Raw genomic sequence first — 15808 nt, forward strand, 5'->3', positions numbered from 1 at the left:
CATAATGTAGAAATTTTCATTCAAATTTTAACATTTTAAAACTGCATTCGTGCCTTCTAATCTAATAGAGATTATACTATCTAGTTCGGAGCCCGAATTGAAAGTCGCCACCAGACGTCGACACTGACCACTGTCAGCGTGAATGTCCAATTACAGGTCACAATCTCTTCTAATGCGACACTGAGTGGTGCCTCGACATGTCGCATTAAATGTAAATTACTGTAGTTCACAAACCATGCTGAAGCTTATTGTAATTTGTTCACAGGTAAATCGTGATAAACTTTCCAGATAACTGCAAAATAATTTCAGCAAGTTGACCCGCCAGACTCTACACAGCATGCCAGAATATCGGTTCAAATAATTCGGGGCATCGAAGCTGAGTTTGACAGCCAGTTTATATGAAGCAAAGATAAACAAAACGCAAAGCAACAAGTGGTGGATTTTAACAAGTAGTTTCACAACTGAATTGATTTTGATAATGGTGAGCGTTGAATGGAAGAATAATGTTCTACAGAGCTAATTAGGTTGAAATATATACACTAGCAGCATTAGAAATATCTTTTTATTGCTGTAGGAATTGAGGCTTTCTCTGCGGCGGGAAAAATGAACACAGATTTAGGAAAAAAAAATATCAATGAAAATCAAATTGTCCGTATAAATATTCTAAGTAAAAGTGTAACTAGTTTTGTACAAGTGGTAAAAAAATCATGAGCGAAAACAGTGTGAAGTAATGATTTTTTTCGCGTTTTTTTCTAGAGCCATTATTAGGAGAAAACGCAGCATGCAATGTATTTGTGGCGCATAACTGATATTTTTAATTTCACTGCCGGAGGATGTCGTTTGGTCGTCGAGGGTAATTTTACATACCTGGTGGAAAAAAATGCAACTCATTGATATGAAGATTTCAGGTATGGTTTTTTGTCAATGGCACAATTTCCATCCTGAACCGTTAAAGCTATTCGAGGTATCAGCCCAGCAAACATTAAGTCGTATGAATAGCTTGTATATTGGAGGCGATATAGATACAACCAAGACACATTTGTATGATATATGATGCAGATAACTAGCATATACACACAAAAGTGGAGGCGATATACGTATATGCCATATTTTGTACGCATATAAAGCCGTATATAACGATATGCGATGCTTTTTGGACTGATATGCGATTTGATACGACAACGTTACCACTTAATCCATCGATGACATGGAAAATCGTGTTTTTGCATTTTATGCGATTTTAGATATATATGATCGATATTTTGATTGATATTTTATGCGATTGTGATTTGATACGAAATTATATGTGACTTATCATGTGCAAAGTTATACGATTTAATGTTTGCTGGGCTAGGTTTCATCTGGTTTCGATGAAAGATTACAATATTCTGGGCCAATATCTCAATTTATAATTTGGAACGACTATACAAATCGAGCGACAGTTAGGATCAGCGTTATGATCATATTTTTCAGTATTACTAACAAAAGCAATTCCCTTATTGTAAAGGCAACTCGTTCAACTTTTGAGGTCCACCTTTCAAAGGTTCTGGTGAAAAGATTTAGGAGTTCTTCTAGTGATGATTATACACGGTTCCGGACTATGTAACATGACCATGCAAACGCAAATTATTTTTCATTCAATGTATGAAAATTTACAACAGCATTTGAGCATACTAGTCCCAATGAAGGTACTCTTATTCGAGTAAGTTCCTGAAGTAAAAACTGCTTTACTAAGCTTTACTCTGCCACTACGTATTCGTTTTTTTATAAAGTACAACAAAAAACGAGAAAAAAAGCACTCAAAGGACAGTTGAAAAACACACGATTTGTTTACTTTTTTCATGCATTCATAATATCCGCTAGATGACGGCAACGTACCTTCTGTGTCGTGAATTTTATTTGTTTGCATTCCTCTCTATGTATTTATCTTGTTCGTACAATATTTTCTCTGTACAGTATCTGTGCCAATTGTCAAAACACCGAATGCTGGTGTTGTGCTCTGTCAAATTTCAGATCGGTTTTGTAGAACCAGTATGATTCTGTTGACAAAGAAAAAAGTTTCTAAATAATATATTATTTGTATATATTTTCATGAAGTAACAACAGTTTCTGTTGAGACATTGATGTAATGCTAAATAGACTATACGATTCAAATGCTTATTTGAATTCTGAGTAATTTCTATTTGATTGGGAAGTGATTTTTTGTCATTCTATACGGTTCGAGCCGAAATTTTTTCTCAGCATGGATTCTTGGATGGAGGGCCAATTATATGGTAATCCTTTCTATATGACATTGCGGTCGAACAGAATCTATATGGAAAGATTCTTGTTGCACAATAATTTAAGTTCACTTTCGAATTGATTCATAGAAATAAGCTGATCATTATGTTATAGGTGTAACAACACTGGATATGCCAACAGTGCTGGATGATTTCCCAGTGGAACTTTACGATGAGTCTCCTATCAGTGACGGACCGCTAGAAGCATTGGATTGTGAACTATTATCTCCGAAAGAATGGTCGGAGGAAACGTTGTTTCACCAAGATCAGACAAGCCCCCATCATGGGGACTTCGTTGATCCGGACACGTTCCTCAACGGAGTTGTTAAAAGAGATAGTGAATCAGAGCAGTCAAACATGTCGCTCAGAAACACTCCGTCTCCATCTGACAGCCACAAAAGCTTCGAATCTTATCCTTCTAGTGGATATGGTTCTAGTAGCAGCGCACGCCTGGACAATACACCCTTTGACGTTTCACCCATTTCTTCAGAATATTTCCTGAATCCACTTGAAGTCGTTGACATTCCGGGACCCAACGTGATTCGTGTTGGGGCGGCTCATCCACCAACCGTTCGAAAAGTTTCCTGTCAATCCAATTTGTCCGATCTGAGGAAGGTTAAGTTACCTCCAAAAGGGACAAACAATGCCAACAAACATTTGATGAAATCAAAAACCATTACTAAAAGGACTATAATCCTCACCGCTAAGGATTATAATGCATTGATTCATAATATCAAGAATCAAACAACTGCGGGGCCGGTTCTCATAAAAACAACGGTTGCACCTACCATAAATATGGACAAACCCGTCCTACCGAAAGCTGGAGGCAATTCATCTCCGTCACAAGTACAAAGTGCATCTTCAGCGGCAGCAATGGTGCAAGATTCAATTGCGGAATCTACGCAGTCTCCAGCAGCTCCCCTTATGGCACCGATGATGTCTCCCACGAGCAATCAAGTCGATGAGCGAGCCTTCAAACGACACCAGCGGATGATTAAAAATCGTGAATCTGCGTATCTGTCCAGGGTGCGCAAAAAGGAGTACGTCACTTCCCTGGAGCAGGAGATAGATTCATTGAAGAGTGAAAATCTGTTTTTGAAAAATGTAAGTTGAGGCTTGGGTTAAGGTTAGAATTAAACATGTATTGAAACTTACAGGAAAATTCCAAACTACTGGAAAAGCTGAAGCTGAAATGCTCTTGTGGAAAGCCCTATCTGAACATCGAGAGCATTTCGAAGCAGCTGACACCAAATGTACGCAAGAACACCGCGATCATTCTAGCGATGTTGTTTATGGTGTCAATCAATATCGGACCTTTGGGGTGACTATTTCGATTTATCTTGGGTTGATTGTCGTGTGTGATTATTGAATATATTTTCAGAAGTCTTCTCACCGCTCGTAACAATAAGGTTTCGCTCGATAAACCAATTGCATCGACTCACCATAAACGAAGTCTGTTGTGGCTCGACGATTCGAATTTATCGAATCGGCGAAAACTAGATATTAGTTTGAACATGACGGATTTGGATGACGATCTCTCAAGAACATCTGATGCTATCTTCCCGGTGTGTCCTTTTTATGTGAACCAAACCGAAAACATAAGACTTGCGAGCGAGTTGCGGCGATGGATCGGTGAGAATGGGTACAAAAATCTTACCGACCGGGATGGGGACGATATGAGCATTAACTCATTCTCGGAAATGTTTGCGCTGAAGGATACAATCGATTCCATGTACCAACAGATGAAGGATATTAGTTCGCAGATGCAAACATTCCAGAAAAGAAGCAAGCTCACCGTTCCCAAAAAGCGTCAGCAATCGAAAAGTAAGAAAGTGCGAGACTTGCAGTTGTATCAACAACAGAAGGAACAGAAGCAAAATGATCTGGCCTTTTACTACGCGGGATTCAACCGAAAGTATGCGAAATTCTTCGAGGAAATTGGCCGACGAGATGATACTTTTTATCTGGTGTCGTTCAGTGGCGAACATTTGCTTTTGCCAGCGCTGGCGCACAATAAAACCAATCGGCCCAAAATGTCACTGATGTTGCCGGCAATGATGGAGAATGGTACGTATTTGCGTGGATAACTCTTTTTTTTATTATCTACCTTGGCTGACATAGTAGTGTGTTTTGTGCTGTGATGTGATGTGTGTTTATTGATATTAAGTGTGAAATATTACCCTGTGCAACGAAAAAAGTCTTCGTTCACGTGCCCTTTGTGTACTGAAATCAAGATAAGTAGGGTAATGGTTGCCACAGCAGCCGATTCTCGTTCTCACGAGGAGGAAAAGGTTTCAAACCATAATGTTTGTACTGCATAATCCTCACATTACAATTTTGGCTCCATTTACTCTATTGATTCTCGAGTTACGCACAAATTCATGTTTTGTTTGTATGGGAACCCCCCATTTCAGACGATTGAGGTATGTCAAACCATCAGAAACATTTCTTGTACCCAAGAACTCTAACAGGCCAAATTTGACTCAATTTGATTGATTAGTTCTTGAGCTATCCGTAAATTTGAGTTTCATTTGTATGGAAACTATACATTCCACAGGGGAGGGGCCTCGAACCATCATCAGAACTTTCAGCGACCCAAAAACCCCTATATACAATTTTTCAAGATGATCGATTCAGTATTTCCTAAGCCTCTGAGGAACAGACAGACAGAAATCTATATTTACACATAATGTCAATAGTCTTATCCCTAAAATGGATACGTTCAAATTTTTGTTTCATAACATTAATTGAGGGGCTTAGAATGCAAGGGGTGTAAGTGATTTGCTCGATTTGTCTTCATCAACTTTTTCTTTAGTTAATAACTCAACTGCAAAAACGTTCCAATTCAAATTTGCTATAGTATCCGATAGATGAGGTTCTGACCTATCTTCCACATTGTTAAATACAGCTGGGGATGTATTTGAAGCTAAGTTATGACCAAAAGAAAGAGTCGATGTAGAGAAATCGATCAAATCACTTAAACCCATTTCATTCTAAGCCCCTTAATTGTGATGTTTCTGCTCTGTCCGAAACTTTACTTTCTTACGTGATAATGGATACTAAAACCAAGTGCTCTTGAACCCTCGCTTTGCTAGAGTTCGTTATCGTTAGATTGCAAGTGGAATGTAATCCAGGATCCCAACGATAGTGTTCACTTGTCAATCAGGATGTCTATCATTCATTCTTCTGAATCAATAAATATGACATACGACCTCATAAGACACATTGACTGGAATGAGTATGCAGACGCGATTGCTCTAGCCATCAATTCCAGAGATGATCCTTAGAGGGACTATAACTTCCTTTCTCGTTCGATCTACGACAGCGCGGCCAATGAAAAATTTAGGAAAAGGGCTCGAAACATGATGAAGCGTTCTGGATTTTTAATGTTGCACGGAAGGTCCCGATTCCGCTCCCGCAGAGAATTGTACGATCCTGATTCCGAGTTTTCGGTGGTAGAATTCTCTCTTGCTCTCCCGTCATATAACAATTCTGCTCCTGGATCGGATAGAATTACATTCAAACTGCTAAAAACCCTCCCTGATGTGGTGAAACATCGCTTGTTGAATTTGTTCAATCGGTTTAGGGAGATAGTATACTCCCTAAACCGATTGAACAAACTGATCTGATTATTGGAGACAAGAACGAGTTATAGCTATTCAAAAACTCGGAAAACCCGCGTCCAACTTCAATTCGTATCGCCCAATATCGATGCTGTCTTGTATACGGAATTTGTTACAGAAAAAGATCTTGTTTCGTCTTGATCGATGGGTTGAAACAAATGGCCTACTCTCAGATACACAATATGGGTGGGTGCGCAGGGGCAAGAGGACGAATGATTGTTTTGTGTTGCTTTCTTTAGACATTCAAATGGCTTACGCCGAAAAAGCAAAAGACTTTAGTATTCTTGTACATAAAGGGGCCTTTGATTTAGTTTCAATAGAGGTTCTGTCAGACAAATTATACTCTCGGGGTCTGCCACCTCTATTGAATAACGTGTTATATAACTTGCTCTGCAAGAAACATTTGAATTTGTATCACGGAGATTCGGCAGAGAGTCCGGTCTGCTACATGGGATCGCCCCAGGGGTTATGTTTAACCCTCTAAGACCCAAGTTTTTTATTTATCTAAAAAACCTATTCCATTTTTATCTCGAATTTCCAACTTTCAACATAAAATACTCCTAGCAGAAAGCTGCCAGCACAAAACCAATGTGTATGTGTGATAAATGAAAATATTCTAAAGACGTTCTAGTGGGGGTGAACGCTGAAAATAATGTCTGAATAATTTGAAAAAAGAATCCGTGACTGTAGAGGATTAGAGGATTAAGCCCACTTTTGTACAACTTCTACGTAAGCGATATTGACAATTGCCTTAACATGGCAGCCTAAGACAACTTGCAGATGATGCAGTAGTGTCTGTCGTAAGATCAAACGAATCCGACCTGCAAGCAGGTATGGGCAAAATCGCATCGAAATTGGTTCAACAACACTCATCCACAGATAAAACTCACCCTTCTATTCTCCGTTTATGCCGCTCGAATCTATTCTCAGAGAATTTCGCATTTCCTCATTTGCCTCTCGGAATGATGGTGATAGAATCAAACTGGAAACTTTTGCTTGAGCCAGCGAGTGTCTCTGTAAAATCATTCGTTTTTCACTCAAATAGCAATCATTGAGCCTCGATCGCGGAAGTAAAATATAGGTAGATAGTTGAAATCGAGTTGTTTCCTGTGCACTATTGCAATGACATTTTTTGTTTCTAGTATGAAACGATCTAAGCCAACGCAAAAGATTATAATAACGCAAGTTAGCGGTGAGCGGTGGATTCATGTGCACTTGAATGCTGACAAGGAAAAGAGTACAAGGGAAAATAAAATCAAACATACAAGCAGATTCAGTCTATTTTGACTCACTCGTTATTTCATTTCGTGCGATCCTTCCAAAGGAGTATTCATTCATTGAATGTTGTTTTCCACTCTTTGTTTTGTTATGTTCACTCTCAGTCCCGATTGAAGATGGTCGGGGAATGAAGAATGATTGATGCAAGGACCCTGACAAGTTACTTTGAACAAATTTTCAACCTGAACCATTGGTCTAGGAATTGAGTTTTCTACGGAGAAAATAGAGATGGTCGTCTTTTCTAGGCAGGTTAGACCAGCAAAAGTTTAAAATTTTAGGTAAACCGATCACTCATGTCATTTCATTCAAGTATCTTGGAGTCTGGTACGTCTACAAATGTGGGAGGTCCATATTAAGTATCCGAGTGAAAAATGCCAACAAAGAATAAACTTTCTCCGTACAATTACCGGCACCTGGTGGGGAGCCCATCCGGAAGATCTTAAAATGTTGTATCGAACAACTATTCTCTCAGTGATGGAGTATTTTTTTTCCTAAATATATATTTATATTTTGGAAAAAAAAATACTCATACGGCGTTAGCCTGACGGGGCCGGGAGTTCAATATTTTGACAGTTTTTCTTATTATCTATGTTAGTAATATGTAACCGATTACTTTCGGTCTGTTCGAGGTTAGTATTACAAGTGTTGCCCGACACGCGATACTTACTATTGGGATGCAGCTGATCATTAATGAGCAACGTCCCCTAGTCTGTACCCCATATCTAGCGTGGTGCGTCTTCTCGACTCGAGGAATCCTGGATAGAATGGTCACTAGCCGGCGCAATCATCAGCTCGTGTAGAGTTGTCATGAGCGGTACAACCTTTAGCTCTTGTTGAATGATCAGTGGAATGCACAACCTTTGGCCCGTGTATCTGTAAAGAGTGTGTGTATGTATTGCCGCGACTAAGTAAAAGTTTATAGATCGGATAGGAGGGATATGAAACAGGGACACAACGATGGAAACTTCATTAAACGTTGACATCGGCTTTTCTGAGGCACAGGTATAGATGAAGCAAGAGATCACGATCACGATCACGGCTACCTAAGATATCCCGGACGGGGATATCCGATTGTTTGCCTTGAGCTCTCAGTGCTCTAGAGAACTGAGAGCGAGCAGCATGGAACCGGATACACGACCAGACAATATGCTCGATGTCGTGGTAGCCGTCGCCACAATCTTAAAGATTGTTTGCTGCAACCCACTGCGATAGTATGGCAGTTTATGTTATTATGTGATGGAGTATGGCAGTTTATGTTTTTAATCAGCTGCTAAAAAAACAGCTCATTAAACTCGAGCGTATTCAGTACCGCATTACCGCATTGCGTTGGGATGTATGCCCTTAATACACAGCATGAGTCTCGATGTTTGGCAAGCGTACTCTCACTAGAAGATCGTTTCAATTTGTTATCTCTTCGGTACCTCTGAGCAGCAGATCGAGCTAAATTTTCACTCTGCATTCATGAGTTCACATTGTGAATTCATGATGGTTGTTCCTTCTACGAATATTCCCAACCGTGTTTGTTTTCCTGACTACACCAATTTCTCCGTGCATTTTGATCTGTCCATGAAGTAGGACATTCATATAATTCCCGATTATCATCGATCAGAGATCATTCCATCGATTTTCGAAGCAAAATATCGACGTATCAATTGTGGAAATATGTACTTTACTCATGGGTCCTCTATGAACAACGAGTTCACAGGGTTTGGAGTGTTAATTTTTTACCATCTCTAACAGTCTTCAATATCCGTGCTCAGCATATAGTGCCGAACTGGCAGCGATACACTATTACATTGTAACGGATAGTCTTAGCTTTGGCGAAGCTATCCGTTCAATGAGGCCAGAAAAGCACTCACCGAAGATACTCCTTGAGAAGATACGAGACATTTTGAGTGCTTTATCCAGACGCTGTCATGCCATCACCTTTGTCTGTGTCCTTTCACATTGCTCTATTCCGAGTAATGAAAAGACTGACTCATTAGTAAAGGTGGATGCGACTGGAGGCGATATTTATTGTGTCAAATCGGAAGTGGGGAACGACACTGGTATTGTGCAAATACGCTTGATGCAGAATGAAGAAAAGCGAGGCAATCCGGGGCTCATCGTGTTAAGAATTGAGTGTGATCATCAACATTGTTACAATTTCCCTATTTCCCCTCATTCTCCTTTAAAAAAATGACCCTGCTAAACTCGAGTCGACCGCGAGTAATCGGTTTTCCAACTTATTAACCATAGCGAAAAACGAAAACGAAGTGAATTGTATGGAAGTTTATATACACCTGAGAATATACACTTCTTTTCTTTTCTTTTTCACCGTGAAGTGACGTTCGTGATCAGACCCTTAATGAAAGATGTTTATATTAGTATGAAAATATAATTATGAGCTTGAGCCTGAGCCTGCAAAAACAAATGAATTATAAAAAAAGAAAGACATCCACTTTCCCAAACCTCTCACCCAATTCTATCACTGTTCTCGTTTTAGCTACCCATCCATCGGATAAAGTAACATTGATGCAAATCGATTGCGAAGTGATGAACACTTCGATGATTCAAATCCGGGAAAAAACAATCCCAGGCGATTTACTACGCTCCCATGGGAAGCCGGATGCCGAAGACGACTTTTCGAGACAGGATACAAACAGAACGAGCCGAGCGTCGGAATTCAACGAACGTCCGGAACGGAATATTACTAGAGACACCACGGCAAAAGTGAACAGGAAGCTCCATAAGCACGCAGCTGTTAGACCATTTTTCGTGCAGCGCATGACAGCGCACGTGAAGGAGGAATTAGAACTGAACTAAGGTTAGATTTAGCTAGTTTTGAAAGCAGAATTGTGGAAACTTGAAATCTTTATGATGAATTGTAGGACTGAAATGAAACGTTTCATGCATTATGCCGTGCAATCAATTTATAATTAAAATTTGTTGAGCATATAATATATTTCATCTGCTGTAATATTAGTATTAGGCTTACCGGAATAATCACTACATGAATTGAATTGTAACACTAACTAGGATTAGGTGTTTCGACAATTTTTGGCATACATGCTAACGACACAAACAAATTTATTCAAGTATTGGATGCATAAAAACAAGGTGATACAATAAAAACAAATTACAAGCGCAACCCCGTCACTCTATTTCCTTCGAAAGAAGACTCTTCTCCACCAATTCCATCGCTTTAGTATCGACCTGGGCGCGTGCTTCACGTAGAATAGCGTCATATCGTTGGGTAATGAAGGACTTCCGCTGAATGTAACGCTCCAACAGGTGGCAGAATTCGTTCGAGCTCTGCACAAAACTCTCCACACTTGGGCCCGTATTCAGGTAGGCTTGCTGTTCTGCCGACAGTATTGAGCTGTCCAGTTCCAGGATGGTTTGTTTGTGTTCGTGGATTTCGTGAATTTTGTTGCGTAGCAGTCTGCTCCAGCTCTCAATTTCTTTGGTGAGTTGGTTTTCATAGCTAAAATAGGCAGAAAAATTAACAGAACTGAGAGTACATCAGAAGACACTCTTGGAACGCACCTTGGCTTGTATGTGCTCGGAGACGCTGACGCAGAACCTATTTGGGATTGCGTATTTAATTCAGATTCAACAATAAAGAAAAACAGTTCTTCACCTGAATACTCACCTGAACCTGAACAAAATAATGAGGACCGTCGACGGATAACAATATTTTGTTGAACGTTTGCATTGTCTTCCATTATCAATCATTAACAGCTTCCAAATCAAAACAAAACGAAAGAAAACAATTAAGAACACATAAAATACATGAAATACATGAAATGGTGCAAAATAACAATATAGATTATTGTTTATCTTTTTGTTTACAATAACCGTTTATTGCATTCCTATGCAGAGTTCTGCAATTTTGCCCGGTATGAATAAGCGTAACGGAATCGAAACAATTTCGTTTCTGCCAAGGTGAATATGTTACATTGACAGGACAAGCATAATAGCTGCATTCTTCTTGATTTTTGTTATTGTTTTTAAAAAATGGTTTATTTACACGGTCAATGAAGAAAACTTACCACCAAGGCGCCTAGAAGTATATCCTAAGGTGGGCCAACTTGCTAAAACGACTCTTCAGCCATCTTGGAAGTCTACTGTGTTTTGTTTGTAAACAATACACAATACACTAGTGGCGAAGCTCGCTCGTGATCAGTCTGTCTCTTTCACGCTACAAGCAAATAATTCTCCATCTGCTTTCTTCCGTACTGTTTTCATATACCGCTCCCCTAACCAACTTAGTGACGAAACGGCCTCACCTAGTACCATAGACCCGTCTTGCTTACCACTAGTTTTTACATACACCCAGAAAAATGCTTGCTTAAAGAAGCTAACAATTCTTTGGTAATTCAAATGGTCGGTGTTAGGTCAGAGCTAAGTGGTGCGGACTCAATCCACTGCATTTTCAAGCAAATTCATGCATGTTTCCAAGCGATTTCTTGCAATAAATTCTCAGACCACCAGAGATGCCAGATTTACAAATATGTTTGTAAATTTACAGACATATCTGTAAAACACTTTCTATTTTTGTTGTAGACTTTTTGGATATAACAATATTTCACAGGTTTTTGAAAAATAAGAGGCTCTATCCATCACATCAAAGATATTTGACTCACCATATGACATTTTTCCACAGTTTTAATACATAAAAGTTATTATATTTAGTTTATATCAATACACATGACGTTAGACCAGCGATACTCAACCTGCGGCCCGGCAGTCTTTCTGGTTGGCCCATCTGGTGTGTATAAAGTTTGGAGCTCATACACATAAGTACTTTTGCCCTGACATCATTGCAGACGAAAGAGAGGATACGGTTATACACAATTAATGAAAAATTGCATTCTATGCAGGTAAGGAAAAATCTTGAACGAAAATTGTCTCTGATAATTATTTTCTGTTCTAGATAAGATTGTTTTGCTGAAATTCAAGGAGATTTATTGAAAATAGTTAAGTTAGGGTCAGGACTATGTCTTCTAAGTATTTGAACAACATCGAATAAAATTTTTCATTCTATTTTCAACAACTTACATTCGCTTTCGGGTCTGCTTATGACGAAATATGGGTTACTGTTCGATATTGTTACCACAGACATGGTTCATGGCCGTGTGGTGATCTAAAACTTGTATAGCCTTGCATGGCGGATGGAAAATATACACTGCATTTTCTTATAAATTTCATCAACGACAAGACCGCAAGCCTTGGTGGATGTCCAATATATCAATGTAGAAATACTGATTTTTATAAAAATTAACAACGCGTATGTATGTGTTTGTATGTAGATCGTTGAAACATTTAAACACACTTACAACACATAAGTTATTATTAAGTGGTCCAAAAATCATTTTTTTCCACTTTTTCCCAAAAATGACAAACGAAAATTAATAACTTTTGAATCACTGAACCGATTTAGATGATCAACATATAAAATTGAAACTAATGACCTAGCCTTTTATTAAAAAATATTTATCTTGCGAATAGAATAATTATATTTTAGTATTTATTCATTTTAGTCGTTTTTTATTTTTTATTACTTTGGCGCTATATTTTTGTATATTTTTTCTTGAAAGCTGTGGATTTTTTACAAAACATATCTCGATATCAGAGATGCTATTTTTTCGTTTTTTAGATATGATTTTTCAATTTTTTTTTTTTTTGGTTCAAAAAATCATTTTTCCCCCTTTGTCCAAAAATAACTTTCTGCAAAAAATCATAACATTTGAACTACTGCACCGATTTAGATGATCGATATATTAAATTGAAGTCAATAAGCCAACAATATCACACTTGCGGGAAGATTGGATTCTAGTAGCATAGGTCTTATAGGTTGTGCTCCCGTGGCCGAGTGGTTAGCGTCATAACTAACATGCCGGGTGTTCGGGTTCGATTCCCGTTCTGGTCGGGGGAATTTTTCGTCAAAGAAATTTCCTCCGACTTGCACTGTGATCACGCGTATTCTAGAGCTTGCCATTCAGAATGCATTCAAGGCGTGTTATTTGGCATAGAAATCTCAACTAAGTACTAATAAAAATGACGCAAGTAATACTACGTTGAAACGGCGAAGTTCCTCTAGGAACGTTAGTGCCATTGAAGAAGAAGAAGAAGCATAGGTCTAGTTTAGTCACATATGAATATGTTAAATGTTAAATTTACAAAATTATAACTTGAAAACGATAATTATAGCATCTTTGATATCGAGATATGTTAGGTAAATAATCCTCAGCTTTCCATAAAAAATATAAAAAAATATAGCGCTCCTATCTTTAACCGAGAAAACTATGAAAAACTAACTCAATCAATAATTACTAAAGCAAAAATTAATTTTTTTCGCAAAGGAATATTTTTTCGAAGAAAAATAACTCGTAAGCTTCAATTTCATATACCGATGATATGAATCGGCCCAATAGTCCAAAAGTTATGACTTTTTGTAGTGGGAAAAATGGGGAAAATAGTTTTTCGAATCATCGATTACTTTTGAAAAATCATATTTCAAAAACGAAAAAATAGCATATCTGATATCAAGACATTTTATGAAAAAAAATTCTAAGCTTTCAAGAAAAAATAAAAAAAAATATGATGCCCCCTAGTCCAAAACCATGAAAACATTAAAAAACGACGACAATCAATAATTACGAAAATATGATCCATATTATCTGCAAGTTCAATATTTCTCAATTAAACCTCATTGGCTTCAATTTGATGTGTCGGTAAAGTGGTTCGAAAGTAATAAATTTAAAAAAAAGTCATTTTGGGAAAAAGTGGAAAAAGAAATTTTTTGGATCACCCTAAAATGGAAATGGGCACCCTAATGAAAAAATAAAAAAAAATATGAGTCTAATGTTTTGCGATAAAGAACAAAATTACCACTTTTGACGAAGATCTGAGAACCACTATATTGGTTTGGCATGGAATGGTTGTATATATATATATATATATATATATATATATATATATATATATATATATATATATATATATATACAAAATACAATCTTACGTGCATCGCGATGTACAAAGTATTAATGAATATGTAAAAATTAACGTTAAAAGACATTTCTATAGATCTGCACACTTTTACAGACTTTTCCACATTTTTAACAGACATTCACATGTTTTTACAGACTTTTTTTAAAAATCATCTGGCATCTCTTCCTTCCACTTTTTATCGAATATTTTCAAATCGCAGGAGTAAACATTTACGTGACTCTGACTTCGTTTGTTTTTATTTCGTTCGGAAAAACGTTATGTCGAAGAGAGGGGACATTAAAAATGCGTTGCTCAGCGAAAGGTTGAGATGCTCTTTCAGAGATGCAATGGTTAATTGAAAAATTGACGGAAAAATGTAGTTCGTTCATTTTATAATTTTAATTATTTTTGCCCTTGACAACAATACCTCTTTCATAGTGTTGATTATCATAAGAAAAATAACACTCCTGATCGTTGGATCTCTTTTGACATTTCAATTGGATCTTTTTGACAGCCGTTTTGATTCAGTCCGCACTACCTAGGGTCAGAGCGGACCAAGTCGCAAAATTGGAAATTCCGAGTTATTGATTACATTTGGTTAAGCATTATGTAAGCTACATAGCACATTTATCAGATTTAGAAAATCACACATACAGCAGGAATAACGGATCGAAATTGTTATGATTGATCAACGAAAATCCTTCATAGTATGCAGTCAGAGCGGACCATGTACCATTTACCATGGCGAAATGGCTCTATATCATGTGCAGACAGAGTGGACCATGGGACAATCATTTGTATATTAAAATTAAACAATATCCAAGCGCCGAAACCAACAAAACATTTTCTTAATGCTAATAGGTACCTTGTCGAAATGTGCTTGAACCCGTTAGTTTAAAATGTGCACATTCTGAGTATATTAAAAGATAAACTTGGTCCACTCCGACTGAACGGATCATTGAAAAATGCTGGTCCTCAGTGTGATATTTAAAAAATATTTCTAATTTGTAATCTTTTTCATAGTAAAAAATTTTTTTAATATGTTTGTCGTTTTATACCATCATGTTCATGAAATTTTATGAATTTTCTTATAATTTCCAACAATTTTTTTGATTGATTGGAGTTTGTTTTAAGATAAAAAAGATTTTTTAGTGTCGCTACGTTTTGTATTAACCCACATGTCTTCGAATGTTTCGTAACGTAACTCCTAACCATATGTCTTTACCATAACGATGTATTTGGAAAAGTTGTTGGAAATTATAAGCGAATTCATAAAGTATCATGAACATGATGGTATAACACGACAAACATATTTAAAGGGCCTATTTATTATTAAAATGACAATAAATTACAAATATTTTTTTAAATATCTCGAGAATGGCTACATTTAGAAGGATATTGATAATAACCTTTTTTGTTTTAAATCACATCAGAACTCATAATTTGTGGCTAAGAATGATTGATAACATATAAAAACTCGAAGTTTCGAAAATTCCTAAAAATTTATTGTTCTACAAAGTTCGTCAAAAATAGTTTTATCATCTTGGGCCCATTTTTTAAATTTTCTACATGACTTCTATTTTATATGAAAAGATTGACAAAAATATAAAAAAATATTATTTTTTTTGATATCGCAAATTAAAATTTTAT

General features: G+C 37.2%; 2 protein-coding genes across 3 annotated transcripts; one reads left to right on the forward strand and one right to left on the reverse strand.

Annotated features, from left to right (window-relative positions):
* Positions 1-1992: 1992 nt before the first annotated feature.
* Positions 1993-10310, forward strand: LOC129778739 (cyclic AMP-dependent transcription factor ATF-6 alpha). Its single transcript, XM_055785821.1, has 5 exons — positions 1993-2273; positions 2395-3383; positions 3437-3600; positions 3661-4346; positions 9666-10310. Exons 1-5 carry the CDS (start codon positions 2243-2245, stop codon positions 9983-9985), a joined length of 2190 nt encoding a protein of 729 aa, XP_055641796.1. The 5' UTR covers positions 1993-2242; the 3' UTR covers positions 9986-10310.
* On the reverse strand, positions 10085-11036 carry LOC129778740 (uncharacterized). Of its 2 annotated transcripts, none has more exons than XM_055785822.1 (3): positions 10803-11036; positions 10709-10745; positions 10085-10646 (listed from the first exon to the last, which is right to left on the reverse strand). In XM_055785822.1, the coding sequence occupies exons 1-3, from the start codon at positions 10885-10887 to the stop codon at positions 10316-10318; spliced, it is 453 nt and encodes a 150-aa protein (XP_055641797.1). In that variant the 5' UTR covers positions 10888-11036; the 3' UTR covers positions 10085-10315. The 2 variants fall into 2 exon arrangements, with proteins under 2 accessions (XP_055641797.1, XP_055641798.1); XM_055785823.1 differs by having other exon boundaries at positions 10092-10646; positions 10815-11033.
* Positions 11037-15808: the final 4772 nt, after the last annotated feature.

The sequence above is a fragment of the Toxorhynchites rutilus genome, chromosome 3, assembly GCF_029784135.1.
Source record: "Toxorhynchites rutilus septentrionalis strain SRP chromosome 3, ASM2978413v1, whole genome shotgun sequence".
In the NCBI taxonomy this organism is placed as follows: domain Eukaryota; kingdom Metazoa; phylum Arthropoda; class Insecta; order Diptera; family Culicidae; genus Toxorhynchites; species Toxorhynchites rutilus.

Bases quoted from the DNA above. Each gene is read 5' to 3' on its own strand.
- LOC129778739 (XM_055785821.1), top strand. From the start codon at position 2,243: ATGGATTCTTGGATGGAGGGCCAATTATATG. The intron at 3,601-3,660 runs GTGACTATTTCG...ATATATTTTCAG, and splicing joins ATCAATATCGGACCTTTGGG to AAGTCTTCTCACCGCTCGTA. The intron at 4,347-9,665 runs GTACGTATTTGC...TTCTCGTTTTAG, and splicing joins GCCGGCAATGATGGAGAATG to CTACCCATCCATCGGATAAA.
- LOC129778740 (XM_055785822.1), bottom strand. From the start codon at position 10,887: ATGGAAGACAATGCAAACGTTCAACAAAATATTGTTATCCGTCGACGG. The intron at 10,746-10,802 runs GTGAAGAACTGT...AATCCCAAATAG, and splicing joins AGGTTCAGGTGAGTATTCAG to GTTCTGCGTCAGCGTCTCCG. The intron at 10,647-10,708 runs GTGCGTTCCAAG...TGCCTATTTTAG, and splicing joins CCGAGCACATACAAGCCAAG to CTATGAAAACCAACTCACCA.